Source organism: Chaetodon auriga, chromosome 1 (genome assembly GCF_051107435.1).
Source record: "Chaetodon auriga isolate fChaAug3 chromosome 1, fChaAug3.hap1, whole genome shotgun sequence".
Lineage (NCBI taxonomy): Eukaryota > Metazoa > Chordata > Actinopteri > Chaetodontiformes > Chaetodontidae > Chaetodon > Chaetodon auriga.
In genome coordinates this window covers 33,321,056-33,345,774 of record NC_135074.1, presented here as the reverse complement: position 1 = coordinate 33,345,774, position 24,719 = coordinate 33,321,056, and the positions used below count along the sequence as shown (strand labels likewise).

Here is a 24,719-nt window from a genome sequence, read left to right as displayed (position 1 = left end):
CAACACAGCGACCATCGTGAAGTCTGATCTCGGCATCATGCTAGAAGCGGCTGATGTACCTGTAGCAGAGGTGTGCTCAGCTCACCTGTCTTTAACTCCACAGATTGTTTCAGGTTCAATCTTAGAATAACTTCCACAAACTCTGCAACCACGAAATGAACAAATAAAAGGACAGAGATGAGAGAAACTGCTGCTGCTCACAGTACTGCTGAATACTTTAGTTCAAAGTCACTGGTCACCTGACTGGTCACCTGTCAGCCAATCAGGGTTGAGATGGTGCTTCGTCTGTTACTCTCTGAGTCGGAACTTTTAGCCTTCAGCTCCGTTCCAGAAGACGTCTGCTGGAAATATAAGACTCCGCCTCCGCTGCCACAGTGAGGCTCACCAGCACTTCCTGTGTCCATGTGACCAATCATGTGACCTGTGGGTTTCCCTTTGTCATCCTATGCCTGGAGCTTTCTGTAAGGCAGGGACAGCAAAGGGAGGCTCAGCCGTCACCTCTGACTGCGGCCACACACACGATACAGATACCACAACAATACACACACCACAACACACAGACACACAGAAAACATCAACATGACTTGACTGGTTGTGTACTTTGTGTACTTGTGCGTGTTTCTGTCGAGGTAAATGTCCTCACAGGGACAGTAATTCTTCTGTCTCCTCCACAGTCACATGATTCAGTTTCATCTGAAGCATGTGACTCCACCACCGAGAAGGTCCAGGCCTCATTCTGCCCCCCAGTATTAACTAACAGCTCAGGAACAGGAAGTAAAGCCACCTGGTCACATGATGATGGACGGGGACAGGTGGTGTCAGGTGGCTAGCTTCTGTTTGCTTTTCTTTCCAGATTAGCTCGCCGTCAGATGGCTTGGCCCGTGGCGCTGGTCATGTGACCTCACAGATGGTAACGACCCACCAGAGTCTCCTCATCACAGACGCTGAGTGTTTTTGTGTGTCAGGTCTGGGTCAAGGCGTCCCTGTGGTGTGTCTGATCCTGGAGGGCGGTCCTAACATCATCTCCATCGTGTTGGACAGTCTGAGGGAGGAGCCTCCGGTCCCCGTCGTTGTCTGCGATGGCAGTGGTCGCGCCTCTGACATCATTTCCTTCGCACAAAGATACTGTGGGGAAGATGGGTGAGTAACATTCGTGTGTCACAGTCCAGCAGGATAGAATCAGGTTCAGCGTGTTCGGGATCCAGTTTGACCAGTTTACATAGACCAGCTGGCTCGTTCTCACCTGGCCAGACTGCAGCGCGGCTCACTGGATGTGTCGGTCAGGAAGCGCAGTCCGTCCTCCACCTGCAGAGCGTCACATGACCATCTGCTGTTTGTCCCGCACAGGTTGCTGAGCGACAGCGTCAAAGATCAGCTGCTGGTCACCATCCAGAAAGCCTTCAACTACAGCCGCAGCCAGGCACAGCAGATGTTCCTCATGGTGATGGAATGCATGAAGAAGAGATCTCTGGTAGGTCAGACCTGATCCTGAGCTGTGTTGCGTTTCCAACGTGATTCATTCTCACCTGTTTTCCATCAGTACAATAAAACTGCTGCGTTCATCCCAAACTCGTCCTGTCATCTGTGTGTCGTTAGTCATGTTTCGCCTCATGATGTGACAACAGGTGAAATCTCTCCTGGTTTACGTTCAGGATGTTTTTGAGGTCACAGGTCAGGCTGGACGTTTGGAGTCCACAGTTCACATCCAGCGCAGCACAGATGCAGTTTTCTCTGCAGACCAGGATCTTCCTGTAATGTGAGTCCAGCAGAACCAGCAGACGGTCTGATGTCTGATCAGATGTTGTAATGAAAAACAAGTGAAACACATCAGCGTGAGCTCGTTTCACTGACGCGTTCAGAGGGTTGTTTTCCTCAATGATTCCTCATGATTACAGCAGTTTTACACAAGGTTCTTAGTTTTCTCTTTTTTCATGATAGAAAATCTTGATCAATAAATTCAATTTCATTTAATTGATTAAATATAAATTAAATTAAAGATAAACATATAATGTTCAATAGTCATGTGATCTATAGCACATTGTCTGTTTGTGATTGGACCACCTGGCTGTAAATGCTACAACACCCATGAGCCTCAGCGGCTGAATTCAAAATGTTTTCGTCAATAAAGTGAGAGTACAGGAGCATGTCGCCATGACTCACTGATCCAGAATCAGAAGCTGAATCAGTTTTATTGTTTGTTAACTGTCATCAGATGTTTTTACAGGCAGGGTTTAAGTCAGTGACGACTGTTTCATCTGCCCCATAATCCTTTGCATACTGTAACTCTGATTAAAAACGGTTACTAAGTTACTCTGATCGATAAAGGTGAGCCCCAGCTCACCGTTAACGTGAAGCCCTGTGATTGGCTCGCTGTCAGTGACATGACTGCTCTCCTTCAGGCTTCTTGTAGCTTTGACCTTTTATCAACAAACCAGACGTTTCCTAACAGAGTTCATCTTCTGCTCTGCTGATGGCGCAGCTTCCTGTTATTGCAGGCTGTCAGTTGGTTAAACTGACTGTAAAACACAGACTGCCTCCACCTCTGTGCACCCCCACCAGCAGACTCTGTAGACCATGTCGCTCTGCTTCCTGATGGAAGACCAGTATGAGACCAGCAGCAGGGTGGACCAGCGCACTGTGACTTCAGCAGTTGTGACATTAACATAATGACAAAGGGTTTACCTTTGACCCAAAACTGCACCACTTAAAGGAGATTGTTCTGTGACCCTCCACCATTTACTTAATCCCACAATCCTCTGCTTCGTGCTGAGAACAGCTGCAGCAGCAGACTGGCCATACATTTAAATAAAATCACATCAGTTCACTTAAAATGATTTGCTGTCAGATTAAAGGGCTTCAGGTTCAGATGTTTCTCCAGTCGGACTCCATGAGGAACAAGCCAGCGCTGACTAAACATGTCTGTATCTACACTTCACCGAGTCGTCCGAGTCAGTTACTGAACTCTGAGGCCAAGTCCACACATTTCAACATTAGCTTTTCATCCACACGCAGTACGCTCAGGCTTAAATCACGTTCAGAAGTCTTCCACCGTGAAGACCTTCAGAGACGGTATGCAGTGGAACGCCGTGGTCTCTTTTGTACCATCATTCTTCCACTGAGGAACAGAAAACGCTGTGCAGAGGTCACTGCTGCAGATTCAATCAAACACTCCCACCACACTGACCCGCTGACTCGGACCTCTCGCTGCAGGCAGTCAATAGCTGATAGCTTTTTTCAGGCATGTGATTGGTCAACGTGGCTTTAGGGTTATATCGCTGCCTGATGGCTTGGAATGCTCGTGATGGCGCCTCAGTTTTTATGATTTCATATGGATTCATATGGACACAGTTTTCAACAAGTACCCATGTTTGTGTGGACTAGTCCTAGAAGTCTTGTTTGTGTCCATGTTTGCAGTTTGTCTCTGGAGATGGTAATGTCTGTCTGTCTGTCTGTCTGTCTGTCTGTCTGTCTGTGTCTGTGTGTCTGCGTTTCTGTCTGTCTGCACTTCTAACCAGGCGATGCATGCAACTCCCCAGGGGTCCCGGACCCCCAGAGGCCCTAGAAAGACCCAGATTCACTTGCAGCCTACTGGTGTCTGGTCGTTTAATTGATTCCACAATGACCATGTAATTAGAATATGAAGTAGGGCGGAAACGGCAGAGTTAGCTCATGTTGTGGCTGCCTAAACACATTCTTAAAAGAAGCTTCATGTTATCAAATTACCATTAAAGAGGCCCAACAGGAAACTTTAACAGGTTAATTGGGCCACTGATGTTAGCATTTAGCAAAGAGCACCACAGTGTAAATGTGACAATATCATTCAGTGCAGTGAGATTATTTCAACATTTCCAATAATAAACAACTTTTTCATGACGCGAACATATTTGACTCTGTTTTTCCTGGTGGGACTGCTTTTTCTGTCTTTGTCCCACCTTTGTCATCTCCTCCAGGCTTGTGTGCAGCTGATCGTCCACACTCCTGGACCCATCAGCATAACATTTGTGCACATTTATGACTGTATGCTCAAGGATTTCTCATGTTTGCAGTGATTCACAGTTTTAGGAAAAATATTTTAGGATTCTGCAAAGGACAAGGAAGCAAAGGGCATTTCTATCTGCTCAGGCCACATTTTGACCTTTAACCTGGCTCAAAACTGACATCCACAGAAAAGTTTGGTCTCGTGTTGAACCGAGAATCTGAAGATTAATTCTGTAATCAATGTGTTATGATCCACTAAAGATCCACTGAACAATACAAGACGGGAACATTTGTGAATTTTTGTGATCTTCACCACCATCTTGACTGTAGATCACAGTGTGTAGATCACAGTGGTGTCTGTTGTGTGTGTAGATCACAGTGTTCAGGATGGGCTCAGAGGGACAGCAGGACATCGAGATGTCCATCCTGACAGCTCTGCTCAAAGGTAACCCATCACGGCTGCAGTTTTCACACACGTCTCTGTCATCACTGGACTGAAGTGTGTTCTCTGTGTTTGAGGAACACCTGGTTTGTGTCTTGGTGTGTTTTCAGGTACGAATGCGTCAGCGTCTGATCAGCTGAGTTTGGCTCTGGCCTGGAACAGAGTGGACATCGCTCGCAGTCAGATATTTGTGTATGGACTGCGCTGGCCCGTGAGTTATAGATTCATCTATTGACCTGTCTTTGTCTTCGTGTTTGTCCTGCTGGGGACAAACGTGGACGCTTTGTTTGATGCCACCATGTTATGTCTCCTAACAGCTGCAGTCACATGCCATCGGCCTCTGCACACCACTTTGTCAGGCCTGAAACACCAGATTTTAAAAAAAAAAGTGAAACAGAGACAGCAGGTGATAGAGAGACAAACAGAGAGAGAGACAGAGACAGCAGCAGACGATGGACAGAGACAGAGAGAGGGAGAGTCCATAAATAAGCATCAAATGAAGCTTGCTCATCAAAAACTGGGGAGGATCCCCTTGGTCCCCCCACAGAGGTCCTGGCTGAGCGCCCAGTAAAAGCCTTAGATTTTCCTCTTACATCTCCAGCTGGAACAGCAGAGGAGGGAGAAACAGATAAGAGCCCAATAAGAAGTCAAGAAGGTCCCAGAAAATGAGAAGAGCCTTCAGCAGTCCTCCAGGTAAAGTCTACGGTCTATCACTGAGTGTGTGCGATGCTGTTTCCGCAGCCTGTGAGCGTTTTACCCACCGACCGGCCGAAAAGTCCCGCAGGCCAGCGGGCGGCGGCAGGAGGAGGAGCAGGGAAAGGAAAAGCCAGAGGCAAGAAAGGAAAAGGGGGCAAAAGCAAACCTGAGCCACCGGAGGAGACGGACCCCCGGAAACTGGAGCTGCTCAGCTGGGTAAGACACAAAGCCGTCATCAACCAACCGTCTGCCATTTCCTTTTTTTTTTTTTTTGCATTTTACAAGCCGCTTTGACATCAGACTGGAGTTCACATTTGCTGATCTCAAAGCAGCTAACTGCTGCAGAACCTCCTCTGGAGCGGGTCAGGTGTGCAGCATCAGTTACCATGGCCATGTAGCCACCTTCCTGACATTGAGAGCTCTGGCTGCCTGCACACCTCCTGATCTCCTCCTCTGAACAGTGTGCAACCTGAAAACTGTAGATGTACAAGTGAACCACACAGCGCTCGCAGTATTCAGACAAGTTAATGACTGCAGCTAAGTCAGGTGACTGCAGGGGGAGGTACTGATGACGATGATGTCACTGCAGGTGAACTCTCTGGAACAGGCCATGATGGACGCTCTGGTGTTGGACAGAGTGGACTTCGTCAAGCTGCTGATTGAGAACGGCGTCAATATCCATCGCTTCCTGACTATTCCTCGTCTGGAGGAGCTGTACAACACGGTGAGACACACCTGAGGACACTGCGACTCTCCTCGGTGTCTGTGTGTGTTCACACCCACCTGTACTAACACCCACCTGTACTAACAACCGCCCCTACACAGGGGAAACAATTTCAGAGCCCAGTGTTGGAGCGACTAGTGAGGACGCTGCCGCCATGTCCCAGTGATGATTCTGGGAATCTGATGTCACACACACACACACACTCACATGCATGAATGTATGGCATGTAGGACTTCACATGTGATAACACCTGTGTGTCATGTGACGTCACATGTGCAGCATTGGTCCACATTCACCAGATGTGCTTTTCAAATGAAAAGACAAAACAAGCAGAATAAAACCAACAAGAATTGGCTGTACAACACTTCCTCAAAGGAGAGTCTCATGCTGGTTTCTGTACAGAGCTACAGTGTGATTAGCCTAGCATGGTATAAAGTTCAAAGGCAGGGGGCTTTGCATTCCCTAAAAAGCTACTGTATAAATGCAAGAATCCGAATTCCTGATGCTAACTTTATTGATAGCAGGCTAACGTAGATTTAGCATGTTCAAGTTCATCACTTTGCGTCCCAGAGACACTAAATTCAAAGATGATGAGCTGAAACCATTAGTCGATCCATTGATTAGCTAATGGACTTTGGAATATGTGCTAACACAGAGAACGGCCTGTGGATTTTGTCCTCCATCTTGTCCTCTGGGATCTCATTGTTAGCAGATTTTCACGTCCAGTAACAGTATGAATGACTTCAGCATCATTCTGTCGACGTTCGTCAGAGGAGACGCTGCCACCAAACAGCCAAAAATCAGTGATTTCAGGGTTGAGTCTTAATCCGTTTGACTCAAGCACAACTGACTGACAGTAAATCTGCACCACTTCTGCTCAGAAAGACGGGAATTCATACTTTTGGTGTCATTGATTTGGTTTGCTGTCGGTTGATTCAAACAGTCCTTGTCGGTGATCCACAGTGTCACACAGCTCAGAAAGATGCTCTTGTGTTGGATTGTGGGTGAAAAGGTTTAAATGATACAAACAGCGTTTGTGCAGGTTTGAGCTCTTCAAATGTTTCTCTTCTCGTTCTGAAGTTCTCGACTTAGGAAACAAAAGCTTTCTGCTTTAACCTCCATAGTCTCATTGACGTGTTTATCTGCAGCTTAACGTCCATCAGTGCTCCACTTCATCTTGTGTTATATCACTGCTGTCTCTAATCTTTATCTGCTTCAAAAAGCTCTTAAAACAACATGTGGCGCTCCTGCAAGTCACATTATTGTCGGCGTGAAGCTCTCCGCCGTGGCCTCACACTGTGTGAAAGCCCTCCAGAGAGAACAAACAGATGGAATCAGGCCGCTAACAGCTGTTCATCACCTCACACACACTTTGACGTGCAGCCATGAAAATTATCCCAATGTCTTAAATTACGTCCATTTTATAGGCCAGTAGCGACAGTTTCGGATCAGTTCATCAGCAGCTTCCTCCTCACCAACATCAACAATAAACACAAATCAAATGAGAAGATTCACATTTCAAACTTTTGTTTTTCACGTTGTTGCAGTACAAACACACAGAAAGAAGGATGAAAAGAGTTCTGACTACTATAAAGACGACATAACCACAATACTAAATACTAAACAGTAACTATGTGCAAAAATGACCAAATAAACAATCTGAGCGCGTCAACAAGGATCAGCAACAAAACGCTTGAAATCCTGTCTGCTGCACCTGCGACTCACCTGAGTGACGTATGTCTGCTCAAACACAGTTAGAATACACAGCTCATGTTAAAGCTGCACTTTTCCAGGCTTTTCAAATTCTTTCTTTTTTTTCCCCGTCAGTCAGTTTTTGTCGTTGTTGTCATTGTTGTTGTTGTTGTCTGACTTTTCATCAGTTTCCTGTTTGTTTGACGTTTTTTCTGCTGTAGAAGTTGGGACCAGCCAACACGCTGCACTTTGTGGTCAGAGACGTGAAAAAGGTGAGTTTTGTGTATTTAAACAGCCTCATATTTAGACTTAGACTTAGACTTAACTTTATATTTGTATTATCTATTTGTTAGAGATGAAGCCACAGCCTGGATCTAATTATTACTGAGGTCATGAGTCTGAAATCAAAGACAGAAGTCCATTTTTATTTCTGGATGTTGACTTACGACAACCTGCAACATCTCAACTGCACCGCTAACGTCTTACGAAACCTGTTGTTCATAATGTCTTCATAATGTGATGTGACCAGACATAAGAGCTGATCTGACATCAGTTCTGATCATCAGATGGATTTTACACTGTGTGACTGCTGCCCAGTATTATGATTGTTGTTGGTGGTGGTTTCTTAGCTGCAGAGGTGCATCCTTCCCTTCCAGGCTTATCTTCAGGTTTTCTGGTCCAGCGGCAATAATAATTCACACTTTATGAACTAAAGTATTTACTACATTTTCCTGTTAGGTTGTCCATTGGCAATAATATTGTCCTACATAATTATGAAATATAATTCCTAATGAAAGTCTTGTTAGCTGAACCTCTGATAAAAGAGCTGATTCAGTGAACGATGTGTAAAACAGTGATTGGTGTTTCAGGGGAATCTTCCTCCAGACTACCAGATCACGCTGATCGATATCGGCCTGGTGCTGGAGTTCCTGATGGGTGGAGCTTACCGCTGCAATTACACCAGGAAGAGCTTCAGGACGCTGTACAACAACCTATACGGCCTCAAGAGAGTGAGCAAACCTCCACTGAACAAAGACCGCAAACGCAGACTCGACGCTGCAGCGACACTGAAACCTCCAGTGATTTTAATGTTTCACTGCTGGTCCACCACAGGGCAGCACATGTCAAAGAGGACCTGTACACTCAGTGCAGGACGCTGTCTGTTGACCCACACCCTTTCACACTGTTCATTAGGACAGAAGTGACAGGGATATTGCCTGTATGTAGAACTCACCTACTCCTGCAGAGAGAGGAGGCGCTGAGGAGGAGCCAGCCTCCTTCTCTCCTCTGTTGGTCTGAATCTGTCTTTCCGTGATTACAATCATCACAACGCTCTCATTTAAAGGACAGGATGATACGTTTATCTCTTAAGGACTTTACTTTGCTGAGATGAAGGAGTGGATTTACACTCACTTCCGGCTTTCAGAAACAGTCAGTATTTCTATTAAACAGCGGAATTTAACTTGACCTCAGCGCTCTGCCCTTTTAGAGGCACAAGCTGAGCGTCGGCTGGTTAATTTGGTTTCGTTGTGAGGCTGCTGCATAGTTCGTGACTCGTGAACAGTGACCGCAATGCTTCATAAACACAAACTCACAGCGAACCACTGCACATGAATACACAGGACACACACACACACAAATCGTAAGGACTAAATATAGAAATGAATGTGACCATCAGGCTAAATGCTACAATGAATAAATGCAAGAACAGCTGTGAACAATTGACAGAGAAGTGGTTGAAGGAAAGAAGTCCCACATGTGGCAAACATACAACATCTGTGAATGAGGACCATCAGACCAGATAATGATCTCAAACACAGGATGATGATCTTTAAGACTAAACATTCTGCAGCATCCCAATTATTGACCGAAGGCTCTGAAGTCTTCCTCTTGATCTGCAGCATCAGCCGGACAGCACAGGTGAAGTATTGTTTCACCTGCTGCTTGATGGCCAGAGGAGATCAGGCTATTGACAACAACCACAAAACTACTGCATGTCACAAATGTTAGAGGATGTTCAGGTCAGAGTGGGCCTGATGTCCAAAGATGACTTCCTCAACAGGACAGACTAACTGAGCTGCTGGGTCCTGGACCCGGGTCCAGGAAGACTCAACTTCAAATGAAATCTGTGGACACAAGTTCTGTCCTGCTCCAGTGAATCTGATATTGATCCATTTCTGCAAGAATAAACTTGGCATATTTTCTCTTACAGCCTAAAGCCCTGAAACTTCTTGGAATGGAGGTTTGTTATTTGTCATTATTTCCAAAACTTGCTGTAAATGAAAGAATATCTGAAAATAGCCAGCATTGGTGGTGGATTCGGTGTCTGACACAAGGACTCGTTCATGTGGTTCCTTCAGGACGATGAGCCTCGTGCGAAGGGGAAAGGAAAGAAGAACAAGAAGAAGGAGGAGGAGGTGGACATCGACGTGGACGACCCCGAGGTCAGCAGGTTTCAGTATCCCTTCCACGAGCTGATGGTGTGGGCTGTGCTGATGAAGCGCCAGAAGATGGCGCTGTTCCTGTGGCAGCGGGGGGAGGAGGCCATGGCCAAAGCCCTGGTGGCCTGTAAACTCTACAAGGCCATGGCCCACGAGTCATCCCAGAGCGAGCTGGTGGACGACATCTACCAGGACCTGGAGAACAACTCCAAGTGAGTCCCACAGAACTAGAGTCCAGGTCCTGGTCAGACCAGATTAGATCTGTGGCAGATCCAGACTGGAATCTGATGTCTTTGATCAAGTCTGAACAAAGAAAAAGGTTCACTGAATGTAAAAAGAGCAGCTGAGCTGATCTCAGGACAGCTTCTGCCGGGGTTAGGGTCCCTGTGTTGCTGTCATGTGATCAGCCCATCAAAGTTTTTCGAAATGTCAAATCTCATCTTATCACACACTGTAAATCATATTATTAACACCATAGATGTAATGTTGTTAATAACGTTAAGAAAGACACATACGTATGAAACCTGGGTCTATAATAAAACTTTTGGTAATTAACTTTATTTTTTATTTTAACATTACATCTATGGTGTTAATAATATGATTACATCACCTTTCAAACAAGAAATGCAGCTCAAAGTGTTTATTAGAAAGAAATGACATGACACTTCACAAAAAAGACAGAACGAGATAGAAAATCTATATAAAATAAGACAGAAATTCGACCCACTTGATAATAATAGTCAAAATAAGAGAGAATAAGGATGAAAGTAAAGAGAATGCACAACAGGAGATGGAGAAAAAAAAACATTGACAAAAGCTGCATTCCTGATTGTCTTTCAGCTGCTGGAAACTTTCAATAAACCAGCAGGTGACCACAGAGGAGCTTTGTATACGAGGAGGACCTTAAAGTCAGTCCTGAATGTTACAGGAAGTCAGTGCAGAGCAGCTGAAACTGGACTCATGTGGTCTCTGCTCTGGGTTCTGGTTCATAGTCGAGCTGCAGAGTTTGGAATGAGCTGAAGTCTCTCAGTGTTTTTCTTCTGGAGGTCAGTAAATCGAGTGTTACAGTCATCGAGTCGGCTTGAATTAAAGGCATGAATCAGTTTTTCCAGTACCTGTTGGTGTATAAATGGTCATTCTTCAGCTGTTTCTGAGGTGAAAATGAAGTTTTGATCACCTTGTTAGAGTTGGAACCACAGTTTTAACATCCAGAGGGCATTAAGGGTCAGTGTTCATGGACCAGAACATTGTGGGAACATAACAATAATGTTGGTTTTACACCAAAAAGACTTGCTCTTTTAATATCCAGAGAACCTTTTGTGGGAATGTTGAAAAAATGTTCCCGCAGCCCAAAAATAATGTTCCCAAATTTTGCTGGTTGTGAATTCAGAGGTAAACATAATTTGCAGAATCAGATTAATAATAAATCATAAAACTGTAAATTCTGATCTATTATTGCAGATTAATCTACCCAGCAGTATATTAAGTAATCATACCAGGTGCAGCATGAATGATGGTCAGTGATCAATAATTATGATGCAATAATTAGATATATTTCTCTGAAACAGCTACATAAAGATTACTTTTACTTTTTATACTTTAAAATGTATTTTCATGTAAATATTTTTTACTTTTACTGAAGTTCAACTTTGAATGCAGGACTTTAACATTAACAGGTCTGCAAGGTGCTGTGTTCAGCCTGAACTCACCTGAAGAAGTTTGCTGACGTGCAGTGAACAGCTCAGCCTGAGGGGGGCGTCAGCGTGTCCATAGACTGATGGTATATTCTCTTTCAGAGAGTTCGGTCAGCTGGCCTACGAGCTGCTGGATCAGTCGTACAAACACGACGAGCAGGTGGCCATGAAGCTGCTGACGTACGAGCTGAAGAACTGGAGTAACTCCACCTGTCTGAAGCTGGCCGTCGCTGCAAAACACAGAGACTTCATCGCACACACCTGTAGCCAGATGCTGCTGACGGACATGTGGATGGGCTGTCTGAGGATGGGCAAGAGCAACAGCCTCAAGGTACCGACAGCACAGCACTGTGGGACTCGGTCAGGTCTCAGGTCTGGACAGGATTTGGACCAGACCCTTCTGGACCTGCGAGATGCTCTGAGAGCATGATTAGGTAAAATGGTGTTTATATGGGTGAGACGCCACCTGGTGTTGAAGTCTGATCTGGATATGGAGCAGGTGTAAATCCAGCAGAATGAGGTCAGATCAGTCAGACCACATCTGGAGGAGGTCTGATCCGATCTATTAATCCTGCTCCCATTTAATAATGTTGATTACAACAGAAGTCATTTTCCTTTTTCCTTTTTCCAGTGATTCTGTTCACTAGAACCCAAAAATATCTGAAAAACATCTGTGACCCTAAAATACAGAAATACATACTAGCAGAAAGAGCGAACTTTACCATCAGCAGTGAGGAAATATCGAGAGTGCACAAGCAGAGATACTGTCGCCGTAAAAATACCAGCTGTACTGCTTTCGGGTTGTGTACAGTGTGTTGTAGTGTTTGTGTGCATCCTGTTCTCCATCCTTCAGTGTGACCTGATGATGATGACGATGATGATGATGATGATGATGATGATGATGATGATGAAACAGCTGACATGTGTCATTTAGTCAGAGGAAGAAGGGCGGAGGATCGCTGTGACGTGATGTGGCAGCAGGTGATGGAGGTGCAGATGCAGCGTCGGGACGCAGCGTTCAAGCTAAAATCTGCCCTCCATCTGCTCTTTGAGCAAATGTTCCTTCACAAAAACGCAGTTTGAAGTGAGCGATGGTCGCCTGTGTCGCCTCCTCCTCTGGTCCACATGTTAATGACCCTGGTTACATATTTATCTACATATGGAGAACTGATCACAGTGAATGATGAGCAGATAAACGATTCACAGAAGAGAACAAAAGTTTTCATCACTTCATCAGCTGATTAGAGGAAAAGCAAATAACTGAAAGAAAGCTTTTGAGTTTTGTTCACTCTGATGGACAAACATCTTGACTGATGAAGAATTCTGTCCTCATCTCCTCTCCAGGTGATTTTAGGGATCATTTTTCCCCCTGCAATTCTTCTTCTGGAGTTTCGTCTTAGAGACGAAGCTTCGTATCATTCGTCCAAAGAGAACGAGGACAGCAAAACTAAAGACGAGGACAACAGATCCAGCAAGGTACAAAACCAACAGAGCAGCTCCGTCGGAGACAATTCTTTCAGTCCACATCAGTGTGAGTGATGAACGGTTTGTTTCAGGACGCCGTGTCCAACGTTGACTCCATGTCCAAGAAAGGAGATGAAGAAGAAGAGCAGAAGAAGCACAGGAGGAGGACTCCCATCGGGAGGAAGATCTACGAGTTCTACAATGCCCCCTTCACGAAGTTCTGGTTCAACACGGCAAGTTTTCACAGCACATAGCTTAGCTTAGCATCAATACAACAGGAAGTCACTGCTCCCCACCAAGAAACAATTCAAAACGTGAGTCTCCGAAAGTGACAAACAGGAAAAACAACAAGTAAATAAAAGCTATGAAGATATATGCTGCATTTAAGATACACATTTATATATAAATGTGTGTTTATGCCTCATAAATATAATGTATATATTATGATTATGTCATAACTGGACATATAAATACTAACCATGACAGACGTATGTTTACATAACACAACCCCGACTCCAAACAGGTTGTGACACCATGTAAAAATAAATCCAAATAAAATGCAGTTATTCTTTGTACTTTATTCAGTTTATTCAAGTGAATAGAGTACAAAGATATTTATTGTTCAAGCTGATAAACTTCATTGTTTTTTGTAGATATACACTTATTCATAACATTCACAAGCTGGTTCAGGGTCAGTTTGTGTTCCATCAGCTGTTCTTTACAGGCAGTGTTTGGAGCTGAGGACTCTTTGTCCTATCTTGTTCTTCATAATGTTCTACACAGTCTCAAAGGGGGACGGGTCTGGAACCTGAACTCTGTGACTATGAAGCTGCTGTAACAGAGTGTGGCGTTCACTGACAGCAGCTTCATGTGTTCATCTCCTTCATCCATCATGTGTTCACAAAGTGGTGAACTCTCTCCATCCTCTGTGATCGACTGAGTCTTTCCAGGACGCCCCTTTCACACCCAATCATGATCTTCTCACCTGTTACCAATCAGCCTGTTTACCTGTGGAACGTTCCAACCAGGTGTTTTTGGAGCGTTCCACATCTTTCAGTCTGTGAAATGTGTTGCTGCATCAGATTCACAATCAGCAGATATTTACAGAAATCAATGAAAAACATGAAATATATTGACTTTGAGCTGTTCTCAGGTCAGTTTGTGTCAGAGAGGATCAGATCAGCTGATCACTTCCTGTTTGATGTTTGAGTCTCAACATCTTTTGGGTTGTAAAATAAACAGTAAAAATGATCTACTTTATAAATAATGAACTAGAGGAAACAATATAACAAAACACAATCGGACTTTGACAAAATATGGACAGATGTTCTTATACAGTGCTGTAATAATAATAATAATAATAATAATAATAATAATAATAATAATAATAGTAGTAATAGTAGTAGTAGTAGTATAACCAGTGTAAAACCGAGCATGCAACCTGAATATGAAGTTTTGTGTGTGTGTGTGTGTGTGTGTGTGTGTGTGTGTGTGTGTGTGTGTGTGTGTGTGTGTGCGCGCGTGCATGTCTCAGATTTCTTACCTGGTGTATCTGATGTTGTATAACTACATCATCCTGGTGAAGATGGAGCGATGGCCGTCGCTGCAGGAGTGGATCGTCATCTCTTACATCATCACTCTGGGACTGGAGAAAGTCCGACAGGTAAACACTGGAACTCAAATATATGTTATTACTTAAACATGTGGTAGGACTAAAAACAGGGTAACATCTTAGTGGTAATATTGAGTTTTTTCCATTAATTCCGTCCGTCTATCGACACAAACGCTGCGTTAAAGTCTGGACTCTCTGGGACGCACAGCGCTTGAAAGACTCTTGTGATTTGACTGATGCAAACCACTTCAATCACAACAGACAGCAAACAAATGAATTCTTATAAAATTAAGGCAACTCACCTCTCGCAGCGTCATGATCTAATCGAGTAAAATATTTAGTCCAAAACACTTATTAATCCACGGAAAGATGTTTTATCGTTTCAAATCCATCGACAGACAAGCTAATTTTCCATGTTTGCCTCGAACAGCCAATGAAATTGTGAAAACAAGGATATTTGGTTCCAGCCAAATGTTACACAGGGTTTGAAATAATGAATAAAGTAAATTGCCTCATTGTCTCATTGTGTTTTCCAGATAATAAGGCCCAGATATAATCATCTGCAGGCATCTATTTGATATATATTCAAAACATTCAGGCGGAAATCAAACTTTCTCCTTCAGTCTGTTCAAACTTCAGTGATTCTGACTGTTGGAGATGAAAGTTCAGAGTGTTTCCTTTGAAAAGACTCTGAAGCCATGCATGGACTCCACAAGGTTCAAGAACAGCTCTCAGTTTACTTTATATGTCTTGGCTGTGTGTTTTAGGCTAATTGACAGCAATGTTTGGTATGACATAGGGATAAAATGCAGTAGATGGTTAATAATCGCAGTAATAACTGAGATTATTAACTAATTTATAACTAATAACCATGTTATCTCAGTAATAACATGGTAATAATTCTAGGTAGTATAAGTGGAATATCAAGTGCTGGAGGTAATGCAGTGATACTTTAATAAATAGATGGTGATATAGGGATCATAAATGGAGTAATTTTGGGGTAATCTGTATACAGTAGTGATATCATTTTGGTTTCATGTTGGCACTGTACCTAATATCAGTAATGTCAGTGCACTTGAGTAACAAGCTGTGCTCCGTCAGCATCTGCTATGTCTGCTTCTGGTGGCACGGTGGCAACACTGTCGCCTCACAGCAAGAAGGTCCCGGGTTCGAATCTCGCTGCGGGCACCGGGTGTGTCCTCCACCATGCTTCGGTGTTCTCCCCGTGTTCACCTGGGGTATTCTCCGTAAAAATATACCATCCATCCATCCATTCCCACCCGCTTATCCGGGGCCGGGTCGCGGGGGCAGCAGTCTGAGCAGGGACGCCCAAACTTCCCTCTCCCCGGACACTTCCTCCAGCTCCTCCGGGGGGACCCCGAGGCGTACTCTACTCTGAGCCTTTCCCGGGTGACAGAGCTCCTCACCCTATCTCTAAGGGAGTGCCCCTTTCATTTCAGCCGCTTGTATCCGGGACCTCGTTCTTTCGGTCATGACCCAAAGTTCATGACCATAGGTGAGGGTAGGAACGTAGATTGACCGGTAAATTGAGAGCTTCGCCTTTCGGCTCAGCTCCTTCTTCACCACGACGGACCGATACAGCGACCGCATTACTGCTGCCGCTGCACCGATCCGCCTGTCAATCTCACGCTCCATTCTTCCCTCACTCGTGAACAAGATCCCAAGATACTTAAACTCCTCCACTTGAGGCAGGATCTCTCCCCCAACCCGGAGGGAGCAAGCCACCTTTTTCCGGTCGAGAACCATAGCCTCGGACTTGGAGGTGCTGACTCTCATCCCAGCTGCTTCACACTCGGCTGCGAACCGTCCCAGTGCACACTGAAGGTCCTGGCTCGATGGAGCCAACAAGAGAACATCATCCGCAAAAAGCAGAGACGAAATCTGCCGGCTCCCGAACCGAACCCCCTCCGGTCCCTGGCTGCGCCTAGAAATTCTGTCCATAAAAATAATGAACAGAACCGGTGACAAAGGGCAGCCCTGGCGGAGTCCAACATGCACCGGGAACAGGTCCGACTTACTGCCGGCAATGCGGACCAAGCTCCTGCTCCGGTTGTACAGGGACTGCACAGCCCTCAGCAGAGGGCCTGCAACCCCATACTCCCGGAGCACCTCCCACAGAATGACGCGAGGGACACGGTGGAATGCCTTCTCCAAGTCCACAAAACACATGTGGACTGGTTGGGCAAACTCCCATGAACCCTCAAGCACCCTGTGGAGGGTATAGAGCTGGTCCAGTGTTCCACGGCCGGGACGAAAACCGCATTGTTCCTCCTGAATCCGAGGTTCGACTATCGGCCGGATTCTCCTCTCCAGTACCCTGGAATAGACTTTCCCAGGGAGGCTGAGGAGTGTGATCCCCCGATAGTTGGAACACACCCTCCGGTCCCCCTTTTTAAACAGAGGGACCACCACCCCGGTCTGCCAGTCCAAAGGCACCGTCCCCGACTGCCATGCGATGTTGCAGAGGCGTGTCAACCAGGACAGCCCTGCAACATCCAGTGACTTGAGGTACTCAGGGCGGATCTCGTCCACCCCCGGAGCTTTGCCACCGAGGAGCTTGCAGACTACCTCAGTGACTTCAGCCTGGGTGATGGACGAATGGACCTCCAAGTCCCCAGTCTCTGCTTCCTCTGCAGAAGACATGACAGTGGGATTGAGGAGATCCTCGAAGTATTCCTTCCACCGCCCGACAATATCCCCAGTCGAGGTCAGCAGCTCCCCACCTCCACTGTAAACAGTATTAATGGAGAGCTGCTTCCCCCTCCTGAGGCGCCGAACGGTTTGCCAGAATTTCTTCGAGGCCGACTGGTAGTCCTCCTCCATGGCCTCCCCGAACTCCTCCCAGACCCGAGTTTTTGCTTCTACAACCGCCCGAGCTGCTGCCCGCTTAGCCTGCCGGTACCTGTCAGCTGCCTCAGGAGTCCTATGAGCCAACCAAGCCCGATAGGACTCCTTCTTCAGCTTGACGGCATCCCTTACTTCCGGTGTCCACCACCGGGTTCGGGGATTGCCGCCATGACAGGCACCGGCGACTTTACGGCCACAGCTATGGACGGCTGCATCAACAATGGAAGTGGAGAACATGGTCCATTCAGACTCGATGTCTCCAACCTCCCTCGGAATCTGGTCGAAGCTCTCCCGGAGGTGGGAGTTGAAGACCTCCCTGACAGCGGATTCCGCCAGACGTTCCCAACAGACCCTCACAGTACGTTTGGGTCTGCCAAGTCTGTCCCGCTTCCTCCCCTGCCAGCGGATCCAACTCACCACCAGGTGGTGATCAGTTGACAGCTCAGCCCCTCTCTTCACCCGAGTGTCCAAGACATACCGCCGAAGGTCAGATGATACGACTACAAAGTCGATCATTGACCTCCGACCTAGGGTGTCCTGGTGCCACGTGCACTGATGGACACCCTTATGCTTGAACATGGTGTTCGTTATTGACAAACTATGACTAGCACAGAAGTCTAACAACAGAACACCACTCGGGTTCAGATCGGGGAGGCCGTTCCTCCCAATCACGCCCCTCCAGGTATCACTGTCGCTACCCACGTGGGCATTGAAGTCCCCCAGCAGAACGATGGAGTCCCCGGTTGGAGCACTTTCCAGTACCCCTCCCAAGGACTCCAAGAAGGCCGGGTACTCTGCACTGCCGTTTGGCCCATAGGCCGAAACAACAGTGAGAGACCTATCCCCGACCCGAAGGCGCAGGGAAGCAACCCTCTCGCTCAGCGGGGAGAACTCCAACACATGACGGCTGAGCTGGGGGGCTATAAGCAAGCCCACACCAGCTCGCCGCCTCTCACAGCGGGCAACTCCAGAGTAGAAGAGAGTCCAGCCTCTCTCAAGGAGTTGGGTTCCAGAGCCCAAACTGTGCGTGGAGGTGAGTCCGACTATCTCTAGTCGGTACCGCTCAACCTCCTGCACTAGCTCCGGCTCCTTCCCCCCCAGCGAGGTGACATTCCATGTCCCCATAGCCAGAGTCGTTGTCCAGGGTTTGGGTCGTCGGGGCCCCCGCCCACGACTGCCACCCAAAACACAAAGCACCGGCCCCTTCTGGTCCTTCCTGCGGGTGGTGGGCCTACGGGAAGCGCTTCCCGTAGGCCCACCCTTCCCGTAAAAATATACCCCCACTAAAAACATGCAAGAAGATCACCACCTGACCAATGGTGACGCCGAAGAATGGGTCCCCGGGTGCCGGTCTGGCTGCCCACCGCTCCTGCCGCGGAGGAGGGACGACCAGGATGGGTTAAAGGCGGAAGTCAAATTTCACCTCCGTGTGCCGTGCTCGCATGTGTGTGTGACAAATAAAGGGGAATGTCTCCCCCCGATTCTTCTTTTTCTTCTTCTTCTGATGGCAGCACCAAGCCCAGGTGGGTTCCTGTCCTGCCCGTCTCACAGTTGTCTGGGAGCAGTGTGAACTGCGATGGCACTCCCTCCCCCTCCGTCGAAGGACCTCATGAACCAGCTGTACACCCAGTCAAAGCCAAGTGTGACCCACCAAACGATAGCGCACATTTTGTCCACTGTTTGGGGCTCACATGGTTGTTTCTGCACAGGGGTGCAGAATCATAGATCTTGATGAGTTGGGGCAAGACAATTGACTCGTACAGCGTGGGGTTTGGATCAACCTGAGGTCAGTCATCAAACAGGCAGGGGGCTGTGAAGTCCATCCTTCATTGGACGGTGGTGGAGAACCTGATGTGGCACGACTGTGTCATCCACCTTTATTCAGTCATATCTCAGAGATATGACGTTCAACACCATCTCTCATTCGGTGCTTCGTGCTACATCTGTAGCCGCACCTCCCGGGTCAGATTGATGCTGTTTGGTCATGCCAGCAGCATGCAGGGAGAGCATTGTTATGGTTGGACTATGCTGCTCTTTTCCTTTTACTTTAATGGTAAAAATACTTTCAAGTACTGCGTCCTGGGAACACAGATGGTGTTTTCTCTGTGAATGTTAACATTATGGTTAAATTGCTTTAAAATGTGCACCACAGTCATTTGCTGGAAACACATGTACTTAATTCCATGTAATAAAAAGTAAACTAAGTCAAATGTTTTCTACTCTGAACAAGAAGCCCTGTACATACAATCAAGTCTGAAACTGGAGAAAGTATTATTTCAATAAGTATCTTATCAAAGACGAAGTCAGTCGTTATGAATCAGTACTGACATCCAGTCCAGCTAAACTCTGCCCCCCTCTGCCACAGATCCTGATGTCTGAACCAGGGAAACTGAAGCAGAAGATCAACGTGTGGTTGGAGGATTACTGGAACATCACAGACCTGGTGGCCATCTCAGTCTTCCTGCTGGGTTTACTGCTGCGGCTGCAGAGTGAACCGTCCATGGGCTACGGACGCGTCATCTACTGTGTCGACATCATCTTCTGGTACATCAGAGTCCTCGACATCTTCGGAGTCAACAAGTACCTGGGACCCTACGTGATGATGATTGGCAAAATGGTACAAATTCCTGTGATGACATAACAGATACAGTTCATCTTAACTTTATTCTTAAAGAAAATGTGCATTTACAGTCGGACTGACAACTCAAGCAACTCAAAATCCAAACAATTTAACATCTAAATCTTTAGTTTCATACATGCAGATTCAGACTGAAATACATCCTGTCCTCACAGACTGCTATTCGTAGAAAAGAAATACTTAAATTTAAAGATATTTCCAAAAACAAAACAAAAATAATAAAGTATAATTAAAGTAGTATGGTTAAAGTGCATAGTATTTACATTAAAAGTTGAAGTGTGAAGGATTTATGGGGATCTATTGGCAGAATGTAATACAATATTCTCTTATATTGTGCTTTCAGTGCCTTAGAATGAGCTCTTTTATATGTACAGAGGGAGCAGTCCTCGTCCTCAGAGTCCACCATGTTGCACCGCCATGTTTATGGTAGCCCAGAACGGACAAGCCAAACACTGACTATAGGGGGGATCATTTTAGTGGCCACTGAAGGTTTTCCTACATGCTTGGAAGGGGAGGGTGAGACGAGGGCTGTTCAGCTGATTGCAATCTGCAACTTCACCACTAGATGCCGCTAAATCCTGCACACTGGCCCTTCAAATGGGTAGAAAGATAAATAAGTAACACAGCACAATAAATACATGAGCCAGAATAAATATATGAAACCATGAAGAATGGTTGATTGTTCTTGTCATTTTCTTCTTGATGAATGAGCTTTTTAGCAGCAGCTGGTCAAACAAAAACTATTCCAGAAACATCAGTGATGATAATAAAACTCTGTTTGATGGAAGACAATGGAAGTCCATGAATAAACACTCTGGTCTGACCGTCCACCAGATGATCGACATGTTGTACTTCGTGGTCATCATGTTGGTGGTCTTGATGAGTTTTGGTGTAGCTCGGCAGGCCATCCTCCACCCGGATGAGGAGCCAACATGGCGTCTGGCTCGAAACATCTTCTACATGCCGTACTGGATGATCTACGGAGAGGTGTTTGCAGACTCCATAGACCGTAAGACTAGAGTTCATAGTAAGACTTCCAGTGAGACAGTCCTTACCTGTTAGTCCTCACCTGTTAGTCCTCACCTGTTTGTTCTCACCTGTTAGTCCTCACCTGTTTGTTCTCACCTGTTAGTCCTCACCTGTTAGTCCTCACCTGTTTGTCCTCACCTGTTAGTCCTCACCTGTTTGTTCTCACCTGTTAGTCCTCACCTGTTTGTTCTCACCTGTTTGTTCTCACCTGTTAGTCCTCACCTGTTAGTCCTCACCTGTTAGTCCTCACCTGTTTGTTCTCACCTGTTAGTCCTCACCTGTTTGTTCTCACCTGTTTGTTCTCACCTGTTAGTCCTCACCTGTTAGTCCTCACCTGTTAGTCCTCACCTGTTTGTCCTCACCTGTTAGTCCTCACCTGTTTGTTCTCACCTGTTAGTCCTCACCTGTTTGTCCTCACCTGTTAGTTCTGACCTGTTAGTCCTCACCTGTTTGTCCTCACCTGTCAGTTCTGACCTGTTAGCCCTCACCTGTTTGTCCTCACCTGTTTGTTCTCACCTGTTAGTCCTCACCTGTTAGTTCTGACCTGTTAGTCCTCACCTGTTAGTCCTCACCTGTTAGTTCTGACCTGTTAGTCCTCACCTGTTAGTCCTCACCTGTTAGTTCTCACCTGTTAGTTCTCACCTGTTAGTTTTGACCTGTTAGTCCTCACCTATTAGTCCTCACCTGTTAGTTCTGACCTGTTAGTCCTCTCCTGTTTGTCCTCACCTGTTTGCTCTCACCTCTTCGTCCTCACCTGTTTGTCCTCACCTCTTAGTCGTCACCTGTTAGTTCTGACCTGTTAGTCCTCACCTCTTAGTCCTCACCTGTTAGTTTTTACCTGTTAGTCCTCACCTCTTAGTCCTCACCTGTTAGTTCTGACCTGTTAGCCCTCACCTGTTTGTCCTCACCTGTTTGTTCTCACCTGTTAGTCCTCACCTGTTAGTTTTGACCTGTTAGTCCTCACCTATTAGTCCTCACCTGTTAGTTCTGACCTGTTAGTCCTCACCTGTTTGTCCTCACCTGTTAGTTCTGACCTGTTAGTCCTCACCTCTTAGTCGTCACCTGTTAGTTCTGACCTGTTAGTCCTCTCCTGTTTGTCCTCACCTGTTTGCTCTCACCTCTTCGTCCTCACCTGTTTGTCCTCACCTCTTAGTCGTCACCTGTTGGTTCTGACCTGTTAGTCCTCACCTCTTAGTCCTCACCTGTTAGTTCTGACCTGTTAGTCCTCACCTGTTTGTCCTCACCTGTCAGTCCTGGCCCGTTAGTCCTCACCTGTTTGTCCTCACCTGTTTGTCGTCACCTGTTAGTTCTCACCTGTTTGAATTATAAAATTATTTTTCTGACGATTCGTTAGAAACTTTGGATCAAAACAAACCCTTTTCATGTTGCACTTGAATCTGAAAATTTTGCCTTTTTAATCTTCTTGTCCTTCCTTCTGTCTTTCATTTCATTTTCTTGAAACATGAAGTTTCCACTTTCTCTTCGTGTTGTTTTTGGTTTTCTTTTCTTATTTTCTGTCTCTTTTACTGCTGACGGATAGTTTATGCAATGGAAATCAATCGTGAGTATCTCAGACTGTTCAGCTCATTATTTATTTCTAGCAAAGACTGAAAATAAAGATGGACGATGTGTCTCCACTTCCTCCCACTGTACAAAAATGAAGCCAAACTATTCTGGATAAAGTTGCTTGAAATGTTTTAAAGTGAGGGAGCAACACTGGATTACAGGCTGCATCTCTTCCTGTTAATCCTTCATTTGTCCAGAACAGGAATGGTGGACCCTGCCACCAAAAGTAGAAAGCAGAAGTACTATTTTCTACTTGACGACTAAATGTGAACTGAGTGAAGAGTTACTGCTGAAAAAGACACAAATAAAATCAAAATGAGATTTGACTGCACGTGCCAGAGGCAGAAGTACTGCAAAGGCCAGATCCAGAGAAAGGAGGCAAACATCCAACAGGGGGCAGACAAGAGTCAACGTCAGGCAACGTCCTGGGAAACAAATCAAACGCCCCTAAACACTGGAAACCAGTGGAAACCACTGGCAGGCAGTGGAAAGGTACAGAGATGAACTGGTCAGGAGTTAAATACTCAGTGGAGGGAAGGCTGACGTAGGCCAGGTGAAACTAATCAACAATCACAAAGGCGGGAAAACACACAAAGAAAGGAAGTAAAACAAAACACGACACATGAGGAGAGTAACTTTCAAAATAAAACAGGAAACAAACTAAGCAGACCCCAAAACCATAACATGAAGGACTTTTACTTGTAGTGTAGTATTTTTATAGTGTGGCATTAATACTGTTACTGAAGTAAAAGCTCTCAATACTTCTAAGAGTGCCACTGCTTAACCTTCCACATCATCAAAAATCTGAGTGAAGACTTGAGAGTTTTAATCCAAAAAGTGGACACTCTCCGTGTGTCTTTCCTCCCTTCTTCACCTATTTATTTCTAAAAGACATCCCATGATGCTGAATATCAGCATTTGCTTTGTTGTACCAAGGCCAATAATCCGCAGTCCTTTAGCAGGAAAATATAATCCAGGATTAAACGTGGCAGTTTCACACATGTGGGTGGATATTAGATACCAGTGTCGTCCTTATGAGTGCCCTCTGTGTAAAATGGACATTATTGAGACTGAGTGTTTGTGTCTCAGCTCCGTGTGGAGACAACATGTACGATGAAGACGGGAAGAAGCTTCCTCCCTGTATCCCTGGAGCCTGGCTCACTCCAGCCATCATGGCCTGCTACCTGCTGGTCGCCAACATCCTGCTGGTCAACCTGCTCATCGCCGTCTTCAAGTCAGTGTTCACCACCTGATCTGAGAGGGGTCAACCTGCAGCCTCGCCTCAGACTAGACCCAACCAAGTAGTTCTGGTGCCCAAAGCGTCTCATGTAGTAGACAGACCTCAGATCAGTTCCTGTTTAAACACACTGCAGCAAAGATCAAACATCCTGTTGTCACAGGAAGAGGAAGCTCATGTCTGGAGGAACATGTTTCCAAAATAAAAGTCCTGGTAACTTCAGTGTCAGGTTTCTCTCGTTCTGCTTACATTTTCATGCATTGATATGAAAAGAAAGCAACAGAAAATGGAGGAAAGGAAAGAGGGGAATAAAGATAAGACAAATGAACTGAGCGCAAAGAAAGGAGAACAGAAAAAACAAAGAAAGGGAAACAGAGCAACCAAAGAAGAGACAAAGAAAGAAATGAGAAAAGGAAAGAAACAAAGGCAGACATGGCTGAAGACTAGTCTTATGATCTGTTTTCTCTGATACCTAAAGGTGAAGTGATCTTCACTGTAAAACGGATCTGTCACAATTACAAACAGCTGATCTGAGATCTTTTGTTTCCAGATTCTGTTTGTGTATTTTCACCACATTAGTTTGACAGTTCAAATCAGTTTTTACTCAGTGAGTAAACCTTTAGCATGATGCTCAGTTT

The 24,719-nt window shown here is 45.8% G+C and overlaps 1 protein-coding gene across 3 annotated transcripts in view; it reads left to right on the top strand.

Moving 5' to 3' along the window:
* The window catches only part of LOC143324003 (transient receptor potential cation channel subfamily M member 1-like), a 38,684-nt gene that overhangs the window by 10,229 nt on the left and 3,736 nt on the right, over window positions 1-24,719 (top strand). For 2 of the 3 annotated variants that reach the window (XM_076736166.1, XM_076736183.1), the window contains 18 exons: window positions 966-1,140; window positions 1,348-1,471; window positions 4,351-4,423; window positions 4,531-4,631; window positions 5,162-5,332; window positions 5,706-5,840; window positions 7,754-7,804; window positions 8,402-8,542; window positions 9,745-9,774; window positions 9,893-10,185; window positions 11,770-11,998; window positions 13,012-13,143; window positions 13,224-13,364; window positions 14,666-14,794; window positions 19,977-20,228; window positions 21,084-21,258; window positions 22,819-22,839; window positions 23,934-24,078. In XM_076736166.1, coding sequence (XP_076592281.1) covers window positions 966-1,140; window positions 1,348-1,471; window positions 4,351-4,423; window positions 4,531-4,631; window positions 5,162-5,332; window positions 5,706-5,840; window positions 7,754-7,804; window positions 8,402-8,542; window positions 9,745-9,774; window positions 9,893-10,185; window positions 11,770-11,998; window positions 13,012-13,143; window positions 13,224-13,364; window positions 14,666-14,794; window positions 19,977-20,228; window positions 21,084-21,258; window positions 22,819-22,839; window positions 23,934-24,078 — 2,518 coding nt within the window. The remainder of the gene's footprint in view (window positions 1-965; window positions 1,141-1,347; window positions 1,472-4,350; window positions 4,424-4,530; window positions 4,632-5,161; window positions 5,333-5,705; window positions 5,841-7,753; window positions 7,805-8,401; window positions 8,543-9,744; window positions 9,775-9,892; window positions 10,186-11,769; window positions 11,999-13,011; window positions 13,144-13,223; window positions 13,365-14,665; window positions 14,795-19,976; window positions 20,229-21,083; window positions 21,259-22,818; window positions 22,840-23,933; window positions 24,079-24,719) is intronic. The other variant, XM_076736173.1, reaches the window with a different exon arrangement.